The sequence below is a fragment of the Mastigoproctus giganteus genome, chromosome 2 (assembly GCF_048544385.1).
Source record: "Mastigoproctus giganteus isolate SK-2022 chromosome 2, ASM4854438v1, whole genome shotgun sequence".
Lineage (NCBI taxonomy): Eukaryota > Metazoa > Arthropoda > Arachnida > Uropygi > Thelyphonidae > Mastigoproctus > Mastigoproctus giganteus.
In genome coordinates, this window is record NC_143576.1 from 96,335,138 (window position 1) to 96,354,970 (window position 19,833).

At 36.6% G+C, this 19,833-nt stretch overlaps 1 protein-coding gene across 1 annotated transcript in view; it reads right to left on the bottom strand.

Annotated features, from left to right (window-relative positions):
- Nucleotides 1-19,833, bottom strand: part of U3-55K (U3 small nuclear riboprotein factor 55K) — a 148,160-nt gene that overhangs the window by 66,735 nt on the left and 61,592 nt on the right. Inside the window, exon 8 of the mRNA XM_090389983.1 lies at nucleotides 8,649-8,741. Coding sequence (XP_090246109.1) covers nucleotides 8,649-8,741 — 93 coding nt within the window. The remainder of the gene's footprint in view (nucleotides 1-8,648; nucleotides 8,742-19,833) is intronic.

A 19,833-nucleotide genomic window follows, 5' to 3' on the forward strand; every position in this document is an offset into this window, starting at 1 on the left:
ATCACCAAGGAAAACTACCTCACTGTTAGAAAAGTTGGACTGGAGAAAGTCAAGTTGCAATGAGAGGAAGTCAAAGAGCTCCAAGTAATTAGTGGAGTTGGGAGAACGGTAGAGACAACAGATGAATTTGACACAATAAGGTAGAGAAATTTTAAGCCAGAGAAGATCAAAGAGAGGAGATTCCAAATTGCCAAGTCCCTGACAGGGAATATTAGAACGGACATATGCACAAATACCACCTTTGAGGCGAAAGGAATCTTACAGCGAATAATTTGAGCATCTGAGATGAGCAGTAGTTGAATCAACCGATAACTGAGATTCTGTCAGAAAAAGTACATGGGGTTTGGCAGACTGCAAGTGGAAATGGACATTGTTGAGATTAGAATTGAGACACCACGTATATTTATGAAATGAATTAGGAAGTCCTTGGGAGGTTTAGATCTTTTCGCAGATAAGCTTGCTCTATTAGTTTGACAATTCATGGTGTATTCAATAGTAAGAAAAAGTGGGTGGGACATGCTGTATGAAGTAATGAAATTTTTGGATATGGCGTACATGTAGTAAGATATACCCAGATCCTTGACATAACGTGGCCTCGACAATGCTCCCCACATACACACTACTCGGACTCCCTCCAGTCACTATCTGGCAGAGTAGAGGTAGCAAGATTATACACCAGCTGATCCGGAAGCCTCCTAGAGAGTTACCAATAGGTTCGGTCCGGTGTACTAACTAGCTTCCGGCCTGCAAACACCGTTTTAGAGCTGTACCTTCGAAATGTAAGGAATATTAGATCTCGCCACGACGTTCATCATAACCTCAAAAGTCATCAATTTTACTGCATGATGGAAGAGATAGGGAAGGGTTGACCGGAACTTAGCTCTAGAGACTAAACATGGGTTCCACCACTTCAAGCCTCCAATAAGCAAAGTGGTGGTATTTCACCGGTTGATGAGAGTCATCTACCACCTAGTACTGCCTGGTAACATAGAGGGGCGGCGTTCCTTCATGTGGTATGGGCACCACACCTCGACCCCTGCTTACGTTGGTTCACACCTGGGTGGTCACCCACCATGTACTTGTGCATGGAGGTTATACCCAAGATTACTAACAGTCCCACCATCGTGAAGGTGCAAGCAGAGGATTTGGCTGTCACAGACAGTCTGGACTTCGCCGAAATTGGGTCCACCTGACTTGAGTGTCACTTGAATATCAGTTCCATCAGCGTTTTAGACTCCCAGTTAGCAAGTACAGCTTGTCTGGCATGTCTGAGAGAATGTCTGTGACAACCTCAAGGACCATCCTTTGCCAAACATTTCTCGTAATCTGCCTTTACTTGACTAATCTCCTTTGTGACTTGATTACAGACTAGTTTATATATGCTACAGGCATATATAAACTAGTCTGTAATCAAGTGGAATGCATGCCTCCCATGCATTTCACCTGATAATTTATATGCATTCCATGCATTTTTCTTCTCTGCCACGAGTCTAATTAGTTCATCTCACATCCATTTAGGCCTAAACCTTGAACAATATTTCTTAATCAGTATGCAAAGCCTAATAGCTTCCACAATTAATTCCTGGAATGCTTCCCGCTTAGAATTTGCTGTTGGTAACATTATCAGTTGATCCCACTGTACAGAATTTAAAAACTGTCTGAGACCACAGTAGTCACCTTTACAGAAGCAAAAACCCTTCCCTTTACCCCTGAAGGTAATTATATCTTTAAGCAAAACCCACATCAGTACACTGTGACCACTGCCACCAGTGGTTCCTTTATCTGCAAATTCTTAATGCATGAAGAATCACTGCTGATAATCAGGTCAAGAGTGTTACTCCTCCTTGTTGCCTCTCTAACATGCTGCTGTAGAAAACAATCATCCAATAAACCAAAAAAGCCTTGCTAGTGTGAAAGTGACCAACCCACAAAGTTCCAGTCTATATATCTGGGAAGTTGAAATCCCGCATTATAAGACACTGATTTACTGGCCCACTCTATATCTCTGTACAATTGTTCATTGTACTCATTAGAGTCATTAGGCCTATAACACACTCCTACTCTCATTTTTGCTTTCCCAGTGCTTATATCGCACCAAACTGACTCAACATTGCACTGTCAATCTATGTAAACTGGGTGCACTTCCTTAGATTTTATGTTTTTCTTAATTAACAGCATAATCGCTCCTCCCTTCCTATCCTGTCTATTCTTTCTGTACACATTGTAGCTCCCGAATTCCAATTCTGCATTCCTAATATCTGTATGTTACCACATCTCTGATATCGCAACAATATCCGCCTTTGATGTCTTGACCAGCACTTCAAATTTATTTACTATACTTCTAGCATTGGTGTACATATAAGTATACATGCACCTATTCTCATTCTTAGTTACCCTAACACAGCCCATGTATTTATTTGTTTCATGATAACTGCCATCAGTCCCTGAAACTCCCAACAACCCACCCTCCAGGCCGCTGCTCATTATAATAGAAGTAGTGCAAGAATCACCTTCACCTCTGCCTGCGGCTACCTTTAACCTTTTAGTCTGCGAATCCTCCCCCAAGCTAGCAGTTTTCAGCCCCACCTAACACTGCCTCAATAGCATTAGCAAACACTCTTGCACCCCTTCTATTTAAGTGTATCCCATCCTTATAGATGCAGTCTCTCCTGTTAACAAGCACAGATCATGCTGAGAAAAATTCTACCCCATTAGCCTTGCACAATCCCTCCTCGGCCGAATTGATTCACAAGGCTCCACCATATACTTCCTCCTATCGCGTCTGGGCAGAATTGCAGACACTTTCAAATTTAACCTTAACTCAAGACTTTTTTTCAACATTGACCTGTACTTGTTAAGTAAATTTGAAGACCTCCTACTCTTAATGTTAGTGCCAACGTGTACAACAATATCACCCTTTGTGCCCTTAAAAGATTTCTGCTCTACAACATCAACTTTTGCCCCTGGCAGACATACCTGGTCCTATTGTTCAAAGCCGATAAGCAGATTTTCTTATTTATTGATTTGAAATTATTGTTTTTCTAAAACTTTTGATTTAAATTTAGTAGTATAGCATTATTTTGTGATTTTCTGTTAATCTGGTGTATTTATTCTTTACTCGGCCTTGTAATTGCATTATTAAAGTATCGGTAAGGGTATCAAATCCACGTGTTACAAGTTGCAGCTCCGCTGAACGAGAAGTTTTTTAGCCATATTTAGCAGCTTTATTGACCAATTGTTACATCAAATTATTTTCTATAAGTAGCTTATAGACCTAGACAGGATCCTTAGTTTATTCTGAATTGCGACAGCGAGATTTGGAAGTTAATTAATACTTAAATGTCCGTAGATTTACCGTTCGTAACTTGCCACCATTGTTATACGACACAACGTTATATCCCAAACTAGACAGCGTAAGCTTAGTATAGTACAGTATATAATATAATATTGTCAATTAATCAGTAAAATCTATTAATTTTGTTAAACTTCATTGTCAATTAAATTGTACTTTTAACTAAATATATATAAAGACTTAGATTACAGATTACAAACATAACATAATTAATTAATACATAACCTGATATGGAAGTTATATAAACGGAACTCGTAGATAATACTCGATACTGAAAAATATATATAGCGTTATAACTGTGTTGGGATACAAGTTTAGGATTATAATTTTGTACTGAAATTGAAATTTTATCGAAATTAAATTGAAATCATACCAACTAAGAAATATTGTTCAAGGTTTAAGCCTAAATGGATGTCGGATGAACTAATGAGACATATGGCAGAAAAGAAAAATGCATGGGATACATATAAATTAACATGTGACACAGAAGCCTATGATAGATATAAATTAATCTGTAACCAAGTTACAAAGGAGGTTAGGCAGGCGAAGGCAGATTACGAGAAATCTTTGGCAAAGGATGCAAATAAAAACAGCAAAGAGTTCTTTACTTATGTAAACTCTAGAAGGAAGATGTAAACTCTAGATCATCAACTGCTGATGATCCTGTTCAGGTAGCTAACAAACTAAATGAATATTTTGCATCGACATTCACACATAAGGAGTTATTCAGCGAGGGGAATGCCAGAGGTGTATTCAACTCTGGCAGTAAGCCATATAATCTTGTAATAACTGAGAGTAAAGTGGAGGAGAAATTGTTGAAGATAAACACAAGAAAGGCACCTGGAGTGGATGGGATCTATCCAGTTATATTAAAGGAGGCAGCAAAGGAAGTAAGCAAACCCTTAGCCATAATTATGAGAGCTTCCTTGGACTCAGGGGAGGTACCCATAGACTGGAGATGTGCAAATGTGACCCCAATTCACAAAGGAGGATCAAAGGCTGACACAAGTAATTATAGAGCTGTGAGTTTAACTTCTGTTCCAGGAAAATTAATGGAGGCACTGGTTAAAGAAGCACTGCAGGATCATCTAAACAAGACTTCAGTTATAGCTTGGACACAGCATGGTTTTGTTAAGGGAAAGTCTTGCCTGACCAATTTGATTGGATACTATGATGCAGTCACAAAAGAACTGGATGCAGGGAATAACTTTGATATTACATATTTGGATCTTAGAAAGGCTTTTGATACTGTTGCACATGGAAGACTGCTGCACAAATTAGAGCAGTGTGGCATTGGAGGAAATTGCTGCTATGGATAAAGGGATGGTTGAGTGGGAGAAGACAGAGTGGTAATCAATGGACACTGCTCATCGTGGACTAATGTTATTAGTGGAGTCCCTCAGGGTTTAGTGTTGGGTCCAGTTTTCTGTATTTATAAATAATATTGATGATAGTATATCAAGCTTAATGTCCAAGTTTGCAGACGATACAAAGGTTGGCAGGGTTGTTAAGGACACTACTGATGCTATGCTGCAACAGGATCTGAAAAGGTTGAGCAGATGGGCTGAGAGGTGGCAAATGAAGTTTAACATTGACAAATGTAAAGTAGTACATATGGGGAAACAGCAACCCCAGAGCAACGTATCAACTCTGTGGTACTACATGACAGTGGTACAGAATGAAAAGGACCTGGGGGTAATTGTGCAGGCAGATATGAAGTTCTCTGAGCAATGCAGATGGCTGCAAGAGTAGCTCATTGCATCTTGTCAATGATATACAGGAATTTTTCTAGCAGGGATAAGCAGGTGATTATTCCCTTGTATAAGGCAATGGTCAGGCCACACCTTAAGTACTGTATACAGGTCTGGAGGCCTCATTTCAAGAATGATGTAGAGCTGCTGGAACAAGTACAGAGAAGGGCAACAAGATTAGTGAATGGAACAAAGGGTTGCTCTTACGAAGAAATGCTTAAGTTTTGCAAATTACAGTGTCTGGAGACTAGGCACCAGCGAGTTGATCTGATAGAGGTGTATAAAGCCTTGAATGGCTTGAGCATGCTCAATGCTGATGGGATTCTTCCTCTTGCTCAGAATAATCACCTGAGAGGGTATAAATTCAAATTCAGGAAAGACAGATGTAGGATAGATGTGCGGAAATTTTTCTTTAGCCAGCGGGTAGTTGGTTGGTGGAACAGACTTCCATCCCTTATTGTGGAAGCTGATAGCCTAAATAAATTTTAAGGCTCAGCTGGACAGGTATTTCGAACGAACGAAGGGGTGAAGTGGAAGTGTGTGTTGTTGGTTTTTTTTTTTTTTTTTTTTTTTTTGGCTGATGCTGCATAAACTTGCTTTCTTGCATCATATGCCTCTGCTAATTCTAATGCTATTCCATCTATCTTACACAATATATTGCTGTCTTCCTGACAATAGAGTCACCGACAATAACTAACTTCTGTGGGACCAGCACATTCTGCCTTTGAGACTGCCACTGTGTTGCCTGATGCACAAGACTGAGCACTGGTGTTGAGCTGGGCAGCTGAGAGCCCAATGGACCCCTCATATTAATTTCTTCAAGGGCATCTACCCTACACATCAAGCTCATATAGATGCCCGTCAGAACACTGAGTTGGCATCTAATTTCTAGACACTCTCTGCACCTAAATTATTTCCAAAAATGGAAATAATTTAGTAATTTTGTATATCTAGGAATAGTTTATAATGAAGATGAAAGATTACACATGGAAGCAAGCAGCAGAATAAGTAAAACAGGTGGTTTAGAAAGTTGAGTAAAGAGTAAGAGCAAATGAGTAATTATCCAATACACAAAATTAGCCTCTCATGGTACAGTTTTCATAATCTATTCTCCTGAGAGCTGGATAAGAAATAAAGGAACTGATCAAATTTTACTATCTTTAAAAATGAGTTTTCAAGGAATATAAATGGAACTAACAGATGGAAGGAATGGCAAGCACATATTAGATGTGAGGAAATAAAAAGAAAAATCTTAGATTAGGAATCAAAGATAACTGAAGACAACTTAAGATAGTACAGGCATGTAAAAAGGATGATTAGCTTAAGAGATAGTGAAAAAAAAATGAATGGATCTAGGATAGCTTTAAAGGAAGAAAAATTTGCATTATCACAGTGACTTGAACAAAGTATAACAGATTTGGATGATTAAATAATATTCTCATAGGATAAAGAAAGATAGCTTATAAACATTCAATAAAATTATAAGAAAAGAGAAAAAGTTCAATAAAAAATTTCTGATTGTAAATTAACTCTTTCCAGTATGTTTTCAGGCTTATGAATAAATTAAACAAAACTTATCAAGAAGAAAGGGCGGCTTATCTGTATTCTTTGTTTTATTTTTATGAAAAGATTCCTATTACAATCCTAGCTAATTGAGCCTTCACAGTCCTTCCATACCTTAACTTTATCTATTTTGAGTCAGCTTTTTTGAGTCCTATGGCCATTCCTTCCTACCTTGTATTGTCTCCTCTGACTCCATGATTCCCTACATCCCTTGCCAAGACTTTCCTTGTCCTGTTATGCCATCACTGCCCTTGCTTACCTTCCACCCACAAAATCCAGGATCCTATTTACAAGTTCATCCTTACTCATTATCCTTACATATCCAAACCCATGTCACTCTCCCTTCTTTTATTTTATCCCAACTGGTGACCCTTAGGCCTCCTCAACACTTTTCTCACTTTATCCTTTCTGATAACTCTACTCATTCATCATAATGTCCATGTTTCTACCATATATAATCTTTGTTCTTGTCTCTTTTTTAATGCCCAACCTTCTGACCCATATAACATAGTCTCACCACTGATGTATAAAACTTACTCTTCAGTCTGATTGGAACTCTTCAGTCACATAACATCCCACTTGCCTGTCTCCATTTCATTCACCATGTATTTTTTTTTGATGGTCACATTCTCATCAATATCCCAATCCTGTTGCATTACTGAACCCTGATATTCAAATGAATTTCCCTCCTTTACCACTGTTCACCTACCAATCCTTTCTACTCTACCTTCCTCTCTATTCCAATCTCCAAAATTGCATTTCAGGTATTATGTTTATGTCCCATTAATCCTCAATCCACTCTCTTCCAATACCTTTGTCCAATCCTCCAGTCTTCCATTCACTCCATCTCTTGATTGATCACCCAGTACACAGCAAAGGTCAGACCCTATGGCATATTCCCACTGATTGTTATCTATCAATTCATCTAAAAACAATCCAATTCAACAATTCTGTTCAGCAGTAATACAGTTCCACAAAGTTTTTTTTATGAAATTGACTATTAAATAATGAGGTAGGATGGCTGTCAAAAATTATCTTCAAGATCAAATTGAAGCGCATTGTAAAGCCTTTCATTCTGTGTTTGAAAAAAAAAAAAAAAAAAAACACAAAAGCTAATTAGTGAAGTTGTCTGAAGGAAGTTTCAACCCACCCAGGGGTAAATGGTTGAACAGATCCTTAATGATTTTTTTTTTTTTTTTTTTTGTATATATTCTGTTAATATCCATTTTCTGGAAAATGTTACAAACCTTGTCCTTACAGAGGACATTTTTGGCACACTGGCCACTCAAGCATTATATCTTATGATACTCCAGTTTTAGCATATTATATTTGTGTTCATAGATCAATTGTGCAAAAGATGTGCAACATCTGCAACATTTTGCATGCAGCTTTACAATTTAAATCTCCTTTATTGTAAGGTGCATGGTACCGTTCCTAAGTTTAAATTATTCTGAAATAATAAGAATAAGACTATAAACTATTTTTTTTACAAAAATACTTGTACATATTTATATCAACATTTATTCAAAATAGTTTTCTTACTTATGGATCACCCTGTATTTACACAATAATAAGTAGAAATATATGTGCATGTGCACATTTTAAATTGTGTTTGACAGTTTTTAAACTGGAAAATGAAAGAAGCTAATAGCTTCATCTTTATATTTTATGCCTATAACGTTTTTCTTTAAATGTTCAAATGAATAAATTTTTTAAAAATTTATTCATTATTCATAAATTTATTCATAAATTTTGTAAAAATTTATACAAGTACTGAAATCCATTAAGAAAAGTTTAAATATTAGTATTCTTCATGCAGAGTTCAAAAAAACCCATAATTTTTTCTGGAAACTAAAGAAAAAGTTTATACAGGTGTAGTAGGACCATAACAAGTAATAACAATTATGAGTGCCACTACTCCTAATTGTTATAAATGTAGTTAAATGTGTAGCCGAATCAAAATATATTTTATGATTACTTACTGACACAGAATTTTTATGTCCTTTGAACGTATGAATTAACTCTAGTGTCTCAGGATTCCAAATATGAATAATCTTGTTCTGACATCCAGTAGCCTATAATACAAGGAAGAATATAATGATCAGGAGAGTTTCTAAAGCACATTTTAATGTCCAGATTAAGATTATTATTATTATTAGTTTTTTTTTTTAGGAGCATTAGCAACTAAGGCCACATTGCTACGGGGATATGCAATGGTAATTTCCTGATCTTTCAGCATCCTCCGTATTTGGTGGGCACGGGCTCGAACCCCGGTCTAATCAAGAAGTGTGTGCTACGCACTGCTGCTCCTGCCCACCTGGCTACAGAAGCGCCTCCAGATTAAGAGAGAAAACAACTAAGAATATTGCTATAATATATAAATAGAACACTCTATTTAACCCTACCCCTCATTAACTTTCTTTTCTGGACACACACACTTCCTCAAGATTATGATTGACATTCAGGTTTAAAATGAATCTGCAAATCATCCATTAGATAGCAGACTAGACCAAACCTAATGGTAGCACTACAGAAGTCTCCAAGATTGCAAGATCAGTTAGTAAATAATTTTGTTAATGCTAATGATCATCTTCTGGGGGGGGGAGTTTTTTTTTTAAATGAGTTGTGTATACTCTGTGTGCTCAGCCTTTACACAAATTTCATTACCACCTCCACTCCCCATAAATTTTTTCTTTGTTTCCAAATAAGCCTGCTGCTTGTTGGGTAAGAATAGATCATCTTTCTATCTTCTTCTTCTTCTTGGCCTTCCTCTATTTTATTCATAAATTTATATTTATTAAACCACAACTTTAACTAGAATAAATTATAGCTAAACCAATAGAAAATTAGATAACCGGAGGAAGCAAAAAAAAAAAAAAAATTCATATCAGCCATGAGATATGCAGAAAAAAGACATGACATTATGACAATGTGTTGAATTAATCTGATTTTGTTCATTCATCTATCTATCATTCTCCTCACCTAATGTTATCAAAAATTACATTTCCAATCAACTTCGACAGATAATCTTTTTTGTCTTATTATGTAGTAGAGGCATGTGAAGCAAGAAAGCAAGCTTATATAGTATCAGCAAAAAAAAAAAAAAAAACATTTCACACATCTAATCGACAACTGTCTTTCCTCAATTTGAATTTATGCCCCCTCAGGTACGTAATCTGAGCAAAAGAAAGAATCCATCAGAATTGAGCCTGCTCAACTGTTTCAAGGCTTTATACATCTCAATCAGATCACCTTACAGGTGCCTAGTCTCCAGATGCTGCAATTTTCAGAACTTAAGGTCCTCTTTCTTGGTAAGAGGACCCTTTCGTTTCCCTCACCAATCTTGTAGCCTTTCTCTGTTCTCACCCAAGCAACTCACATCCTTCCTAAAATGGAGCCTCTAGACCTGTATGCAGTACTCAAGGCGTGGCCTGAGAATTGCCTTATACAAAGGGATAATCACCTCCTTATCCCTACTAAAACAATTCCTGTATATCATTGACAACAACCCGTGATCTGTTCTGACAGCCTGTCTGCACTACACAATTACTCCCAGGTCTTTTTTATTTTCTACCACCCTAAGTGTAGTACCACACAGTTGGTACATTTCTGTTTTTCTTTCCAGTCAAATTCATTTCCTGTCTGCAGAGATCTCCTAATTGCACTTACAAGGAAGAAAGAAAGCAAAAGAACCCTTTTCTTTTTTAAAATGCTCATATTCTTCAACCTAACTTGGAAGAAAATTTTCCTTGACCATAATGTTCATTACTCAAATGGCTTAATGCAAAGAAAGATGCTAATCCATGTGAAAATGCTAAGTTTTACTGAAATGGGGCTAAAAAAAAAACTAAATAACTACCACATTACAAGTACTTAACATGAAGGTGATATTTCAAACTCAACTGAGTAATGACATCAGGCCCATTTTTGTTACTTCTTTCACTAATAAATATTAGCATTTTTATTTGTTTTATCAGAGTTGTAATAAAAATAGGCCTATTGACATTACTCAGTTGATTGTCAAAATGTTACCACGATGTTAAGTACTTGTATTGTTGTGACTTGACTATAGAGATCAATGTGGTAATATCACTAAGACTTATGAAAAAATATAAAAACACTAAACCATGCAACGAATACAGCAAATTAATGTTGCAGTTAGGGTTGAAATTAGCTGGGTGGTTCAATTCTGCTCCTATGTACCAAGCCACTTAATATTCAAAACAAATAAAAAATAAAACATAGCAGTCAATGACTGAAATACAATCCTCAGAGTTCAAAAGTACCAATGTCCCTTGGAAGAGGCAGTGCATATGAATCCCAGTTTCTATTTACCTAATTATTATAAGAGTGACACTCATTCTTTGGTGGTTGTATGTCTCCTTAGGTGGAGGGTAGTGTATTGACATCACTGAAGGTGGATGTGGTTTTGTCTTCTCTTATTTATAATGTTTTTTATTTTAATTTTAAATTGAATTGATTTTGAATATTGGGTGGCTTGGTAAATAGCATAATTACACATTGCCAAATTTAACCATCACTGCAGCATTAATGTGTTATGCAATTCAGTGTGTTCTTGTAAATGTTTCAATAAATTTACTCTTAACATTTACACATGTTTAATAATAGCATCTTTCCTTAGTGGTAGAGCATGGCATTTCCTATCATTCATGAACTAACAAAAATTTAATTATATGCTAGGTGGTTCAATAATCTTGGCCATATCTTTAAAAAAAGTTTAAGTTTATAGGAGTATAAAACTCTAAAGTAAAGTAAGAGATAAAAATTTTATTTCTATGAGAATGAAACAAGTGATAAATTCAGAGTAAATGTTATTAATTACATATAGTGCAACCTTGATATAATGCATCTCTTCATACCACAGTTTCAGATATACTGTGGGTACGATTATGTCCCTCAAAATGAATTAGGAAAAAAAGTAGCATATTCAAAAAACTAGCAATTTCACAATGGAAACTGAAAAAGTGAATACTGTATATACTCATATCTACTGTACACCCTACCACTGTATTTTCAAGAGGGGAAATTAGCTAAACATTTGCTGTATATTCATTCAATATATTCAGCAACAAAGTAATTTTTGTAAACAACGACTCAGAGATTAATTACCCTAGACACTCAGTTTTTCCCCTCACTAGAAATGCAACAAAAGAGTATATCAGTGGAATTACAGACAGGTACCACTGCAGAGGAATATGGCTACCATTCATCAACTGCATTACATTAGTTACGAAGTAAATTTTTGTAAACAACAGCAAATGACATCCTTTCTTCAACTAGAAGTTAAAAATATGATAGCAAAAAACTGCTAGGGGCTAAACTAGACAAAAATATACATGAACTAGCAAGTCATTTGTGGAGAAATCCCGTGACTTCACTCCGGCACTATGATAGATTAGACAGTCTGGTTTGATTTAGCCTTGTCAAAACATGGTAAATTCTAGGGCAATAGAAATATATTCATGGCAAATCAGTAAGGCTAAAGTAATGGCCACCAAAATAAAAAATTATACACTTTAAGAAAAGTTAAATCTAGACTTTGTGAAAACAGTGATGTGGTCCAGTGCTTATACACGTAGTTTTTTGAAGTGTAGTGAATGAGTACCAATAAATGGGGTAATTAGGAAAGCAAAGGCACTTAAATTTCATAAACTACATTGGGTAGATGATGACACATTTAAAGCTTTTGAAGGGTGACTTTGAAGATGGAATTCATCATGGGATATCACAGTCTTGTAGACAAATCTGCATTTTGTAATATTACAGCACCAGCAGAAGCATTTCCTACATTTCTCCTGTGTAAGGTGATTCAAGCTGGTGAATTAACAGATGAAGAGTTGTACAACTGTGACCAAACAGTGCTGAACTATAAACTTCTCCCTGACAAGTCACTAGATATTAAAAAGGCACCCAACAAAGTGGACATGAACACTAACAAAGGGAGAATTACTGTGCAAGCATGACTGGAAATTGCAAGCTAAACCTACTGTGCACTGGTAAAACGAGGTCCCGGTGTTTTAAGCATGTGAACATGAACTCTCTACCTGTGATTTACAAAAATAACTCCAACACATTGGATGACGAGTGATATTTTTGCTTCATGGTTTAAAAGTTAGTTTGTACCATTAGCGAGATGCTATTTGCTTTCCAAAAAATTTTAAAATTCCGTTACTGTTGAATCACAGCCCAGCTCATCCTTCAGCTGATGTCCTGAAATCAAAAGATGGCAAGATCAGAGTTGTGTTTTTGCAACTGATGATATTACCGGCAGCAAATTCTAAATGGGAAGCATTCAAAGAAGTAATCGTGGAAGCTAATAGGCTTTTCATACTAATTAAGAAATACTGTTCAAGGTTAAGGCCTAATTGGATGTGAGATGAACTAATGAGACTTGTGGCAGAGAAGAAAAATACACAGATGCATATAAATTATCAGGCGACACAGAAGCCCATGCCAGATATAAGCTAGTCTGTAATCAAGTCACAAAGGAGATTAGGCAAGCAAAGGCAGATCACGAGGAATCTTTGTCGAAGGATGCTAAGAAAAACAGCAAAGACTTCTTTATTTATATAAACTCTAAAAGGAAGGGGATGAATCAAATAGCTGATAATCTGAATGAGTATTTTGCATCTACATTCATATATGGAGTTATTAAGGGAGGAAAATGCCAGAAGTTTATCAACTGTAAAAGGTGCTTAATGATTTTGTAATAACTGAGAGCAAAGTGGAGGAGAAATTGTTGAATTTAAACATAAGAAAGGCACTGGATTGGATGGGATCTATCTAGTTATATTAAAGGAAGTAAGCAAAGCCTTAGCCATAATTATGAGAGCATCCTTGAACTCAGGGGAAGTCCCCACAGATTAGAGATGTGTAAACGTATTCCTAATTCACAAAGGGGGTGGGGGTATCTAAGTGTGTCACGAGTAATTACCGACCAGTTAGTTTAACTTCTATTCAGGGTAAAATAATGGAGTCACTGGTTAAAGACACATTGCAGGATCATCTAGACAAGAGTGCAGTAATAATTCACACACGGCATGGGTTTGTTAAGGGAAAGTCTTGTCTGACAGATTTGATTGGATACGATGATGTGGTTACAGAGGAACTGGATGCAAAAAATTATTTTGATATCATATACTTGGATTTCAGGAAAGCTTTTAACACTGTTGCACATGGAAGACTATTGTACAAATTGGAGCAGTATGGTATTAAGGGTAAGTTGCTACAATGGATAAAAGGGTGGTTGAATGGGAGAAGACAGAGTGGTAATCAATGGACACTGCTCTTCGTGGACTAATGTTATTAGTGGAGTCCCCTTGGGTTCAGTGTTAGGCCCACTGTTGTTTTGTATATTTAACAATGATTTTGATGAAGGTATATCAAGCTTAATGTTGAAGTTTGCAGATGATACAAAGATTGGCAAGGTTGTTAATGACAATAATGGTAGTTGTTGTTGTTTGGTTTTTAGGAGCATTAGCAACTAAGGCCATATTGCTCCGGGAATATGCGGTAGTCATTCCCCTGACCTTTCCGCATCCTCCGTATTTGGTGGTGACGGGCTCGAACCCCGGTCTAATCGAGAAGCGTGTGCTACGCACTGCTGCTCCTTCCCACCTGGCTACGGAGGCGCCTACAATAATGGGAGTGTGCTACTGCAACAGGATCTAGATAATTTGGGCAGATGGGCTAAGAAGTGGCAACTGAAGTTTAACCTTGACAAATGCAAAGTACTGCATATGGGTAGAAGTAATCACAGAGGAATGTGCCAACTGTGTGGTACAACACTTAGGGTGGTAGAAAATGAAAAAGACTTTTTTCATATCTCACTGCAAAAGAGTAATTTTGCAGTGAGATATGAAATTTTCTGAGCAATGCAGACTGTGTGCCAAAGCAGGTCATGGGGTATTGTCAATGATATACTGGAATTTTGCTAGGAGGGAAAAGGAAGTGATTATCCCTTTGTATAAGGCAGTGGTCAGGCCACAACTCGAGTGCTGCGTACAGGTCTGGAGATCTTATTTTAGGAAGGATGCAGAGTTGCCTGAGAAAGTACAGAGAAGGGCAACAAGATTGGTGAGGGGGAATGAAAGGGGTCCTCTTACCAAGAAAGACTTATGCAAATTGCAGTGTCTGGAGACTAAGCACCTGCGAGGTGATCTCACTGAGGTGTATAAGACCTTGAATGGGTTGAGCAGCTCAATTCTGATGGGATTCTTCCTCTTGCTCAGATTAAGAACCTGAGGGGGCACAGATTCAAATTGAGGAAAGACAGTTGGAGAATAGATGTGTGGAAGAAATTTGCCTTTTGCCAGTGGGTAGTTGATTGCTGGAATAAACTTACATCTGGTTGTTGTGGAAGTTGATAGCTTAAATAAATTGAAGGAGAAATTGGACAAACTTTTAGAGGGAATGGATGTGTGAAATGGTTTTTTTTTTTTTTTTTCCTTTTGGCTGACGCTACATAAGCTTGCTTTCTTGCATCTACTACTACTACTACTACTACTACTAACACTGATCTCGGAGAATAACTGCACTAATTCAGCCCATGGATCAAGGCATTATTCAAGGCTTCAAAACCTACTATTGTGGTGAGCAATTTCTTGCTTGTGTTGTGAACTCAGGAATTTAAGTTCTAGAATTTCTGAAAACAATAATACTAAAAGATATTGCATACAACATTGGACTAGAGTGGTAGAAAGTAAGCTCAACAGAACTGAAAACTGCTGGAAAAAATGTATTAGAAAAAGAAGAGATTACTAATAATAAACTTGAATTAGCATCATTTTCAAAACAAGAATTTCAAAACAAGCTTGGTGCAACAGCTTGAGTACTGTATACAGTACTCAAGATTTTGCATACTGTTACAAGTCTGGAGGCCTCTCTTTAGGAACGATGTAGATCTGCTAGAATTAGTGCAGAAAAGAGCAACCAGAGTGGCAAAGGGAACAAAAGGGTGCTCTCATCTAGAAAGAGTTTCAGTTCTGCAAATTACAGTGTCTTGAGACCAGGCACCTGCAGGAAGATCTGACTGGTGTGTTAATGCTTTGACTGGATTGAGTAAACTGAATGTTAATGGTATTCTTCCACTTGCTGAGAGACTATGTACAAGAAGGGGGACATAAATTCAAATTGAGAAAGGATGGTTACAGGATAGATGTACAGAAGTTTGCCTTCAGCTAGAGGGTGGTGACAAATGCTTTGAGGGTACAGTAAGCTTGCTTTCTTTCTTTCTTTCTTTTTTTTTTTTTTTTGTTAGTATGTAAGCTTGCTTTCTTTCTTTCTTTCTTTTTTTTTTTTTTTTGTTAGTTGTTAGCACATCGGCTTCTGTGGCCATAATGCACCTCCCAAAGTTTTTGCATTTTACTCTGATCCAAGCCCGAGGTGGGATTCAAACCCACGACCTTTGGGTTGCCAGGCAGGCACTTTACCCACCTGGCTAGCTTGGTCGGCGCTTGCTTTCGTGCTCCATCATTTGCTTTTTATTACTACAAATGACCTGGCTGTCTGGATTGAAGTGGATGTAGAAGCTCCAGTTATGCATTACTTGAGTAAGGAAGAAATTGCAGCCTCCATGAACAGTGGGAAGAGAGTTGACAAACAGAAGGCACCCAGAAGATAACGTGGATGACTTGTTTAAGGAAAAAAGCACCGAAATTAAAAAAAAATTGAAAACATTAATGAGGTTAGAATGTCAGAATGAACATCTTCATTTATTGCATCTGACCAATGTTAAGAATTATGTAGTGAAAAAAAAAAAAAAAAAAAAAAAAAATGTTCAGTTCTGGCAAACTAAATTACATGACTATTTCAGAACGGATGCATAAAATCTAAGTCCATAACAGCATTGTGTATTAGTAGAATGTAAAGAGAATGATATAACCTTTTAATATGTTATGTCTTTTACTCTGTATACTCATAAAACATTAGTAAATAAAGTTTTTATTTACTAAGTAAAGTGTATTTATGTTAAAAAAAACTGGGAAAAAAATTTTTTCAGCTATTATGCACTTCGCTGTAATGCAGGTACTAAAGTTGTTGCTTGACACCCACATTATATCGAGCTTGAACTGTATTTAAAATATACCAACCAAGCAAAAGAATTTAAATTACACAGATTATTACATTTTAAATTATCTTAATCAACAATGCCAAGTAGAGAATGGTTAGGAGAAAGGAACTCTATCAAGGAAAACAACTAATTTGAAATATTTCCGCAATAAATAACTATTTTCAGTGAATGAAGTACAGAATTATCTGTACTTCATTCACTAAATGAAGTACAGTAAATAAATTCACTAAATAAATCATTCACAGAATTATCTGTACTTCAATCACGCATGAACACGGAGAAGTATAAAGACTTTGTGAAGTTCGTCTCTCTCTGAGGTAGTATCCATAACAACCTTAATATATGTTAATACAGTTTTTGTTCTCGGAAGTTTGTCATGGACATTCTTCAAAGAGGATAGCCACGGATGCCACTAATGAATCTAAAATGCTGATGAAACTAAGCTGATATTTAGGTTGCACTCGAGTCAAGCACATTCAATCCTGGCCAAGTTTGGTCATTCTCTGACAATTAAATCCTTTACTTATGCAAACACTTTCACACTGGTGGGGATATTAATACTCTAGATTATTAATATCTTCCCCAAATGCAAGATCTAAAAATATCATGAATTTCTTAGTATGCTGGAGGTGACTATCCACATACAAATGTAAGCTGTGGTCAAAGCATTACAGCCACCACTTATGGAGGAATAATTAAGCTTCTATGATGCAAGGCATATACATGAAGTAATCATCTTTGTCTTAAGAACATCTCTTTTATCCCACACAGTGAATAATCTTTTGAGATTAAGTGTGACATTGTGGCAAAATTCATGAACCTACATTTCAAGGGTACAGCTTTAAAATGGTTTTTGCAGGCTGCTGCAGGATCCACTGAACTAGACTAGCTGATAAGAGGTATTTAGATCAGCTAGAAATAATCTTGCTCTTCTATATCATCACCTGTGACTGCAGGAAATCTCAATCTTGTGTATGGAAGGAAGGGTTGGTGTGAAGGGTTGATACACTGTTGAAGCCGTGTCAAGGATATGCATACATCTTGCTCTATGTTGTAATAAAATTTTCAGCAATTAATGGGAAAAATTTATCTGAAGAATTATACCACATATTAGTGTAAATTTAAAGTTTTTTTTTTTACTTTTCTTTAAATTGCTTTCAGAAATTTAGAATCTTTATTTAAGGTCATGCCTGTATTCTGCAGATGCTAAAATAGCCACTATTTAAAAAAGCCATCTTACCAAATATGGATATATATGTAAATGTGCTGGCATATATTTACATGTTCACATTTTTGTATGCACCTACTTTTTTTTTTTTTTTTTTGTTAGTTGTTGGTACATTGGCTTCTGTGGCCATATTGCACCTCCCAAGGTTTTTGCATTTTTCTACTCTGATCCGAGCCCGAGGCGGGATTCGAACCCACAACCTTTGGGTTGCCAGGCAGGCACTTTACCCACCTGGCTAGCCTGGTCGGCATGCTCCTATTCATGCAAAAGATGGCTCTAACGAGATGTAAATATTAAACTCACATGAGTAATTGTATTAACCTGTAAGGTTGAATGCCTTATACTAATTAAAAGGCATTCGATCTTATGTTCAGTTTTATACATATTCAAGATATTCAAGCCATTCCAATTGAATATCTTTTATTTCGATGTATTGGGCTAACAATGGGTTTAGTGCCATTAAACACACAGGATATATTTTTTTTTCCACTGCTTAGTGATGCACCCCTAGTGAGAAAATTCAGATAGAATATACTACTGAGTAGCATGTTTTTGTTGTTTGGATTTTAGGAGCATTAGCAACTAAGGCCATATTGCTCCGGGATATGCGGTGGTCATTCCGTGACCTTTCCGCATCCTCCGTATTTGGTGGTGACGGGCTCGAACCCCGGTCTAATCAAGAAGCATGTGCTTTGCACTGCTGCTCCTTCCCACCTGGCTATGGAGGCGCCACTGAGCAGCATGGTTTATGTGTGAAAAGGTTTTATCAAACTGGAAGATTTGTTATAACATGCAGAGATAGAAGTTTATGACTTGGAGATCAAGTGATTGTAAACAAGCTGCAGTTAAAGTAATTGTAAACAGGAGTTTTACAGCCAAAAAAGATAAAAATAGCAGATTTTTTTACAAAATTCAGGAGATTATTTTAAAGTACACACTGCACTTTACATTCAAATACAGACATAGGATTGTTTATCAGTACAGCATGCTTTCAAACATCACTGGATTTCTGTTTATATTTGTTAGACTACAAATGATCCTGATTTGCTTCAAGAAAGATACTGTTGCAGGCTTTGCTTTCTTCAGAAATGTAAAGTCAAAGTCTTGTTCAAAACAATGGCCCTGCTGTCTAAACTTGGCTGTCAAAAGAATTTCCAGGACTTCACCAGAAAGAGAAGATCTGAACTCAGTTTTTGTTTTTCTCACCTGAGTAAATATTCTTTCCTACTCAGAATTGTTAAATGCCAAGCATGACTTGGGATAATTTGTTATATTTCAAGCTTCTTTGTACACTTGTGCAGTTCCCCAACAAAGGAACACTGCTGTTTATCAATTCTTCTTTCATAATAGCATCTGGTAAGTTCTCACACTGAACTAACATAAAGGATACTGAAAAACATCTATTTCTTTATCTTTAATGACACCAAGCACTACTGGAAACTTATCCACAAAAAAAATGTGAATTTGAAAATGGTGCACTGCCAACTGAAGAACTCATGGTACTACCTCAGCATTTATAAGAACACAATTTTTTCATGGGAACTTTTCCATGTAGTCACATGTACTTGTGCTATAAAGAAATTCCTCACTGAGCAAAGAACAGAATCTTCTTCCCTTGCTTTATGAAACTCTCTACAACCCTGGGAAAAGAAATGCCCATGAATAAGTCAGAATAATCCTTCTAGTCTGCTATTGTAATCAATTTCCAAACAGAAGTGGAAGATTTTAAAATCATTGTTAAATTTCCACATAACACTCATCAACATATCTAAAGTAACAACCTCAGTATATGGATGTGCGATGCATTGGAATGAAGAGTTATGTTCGGATTTCCAAATTTTGGCAT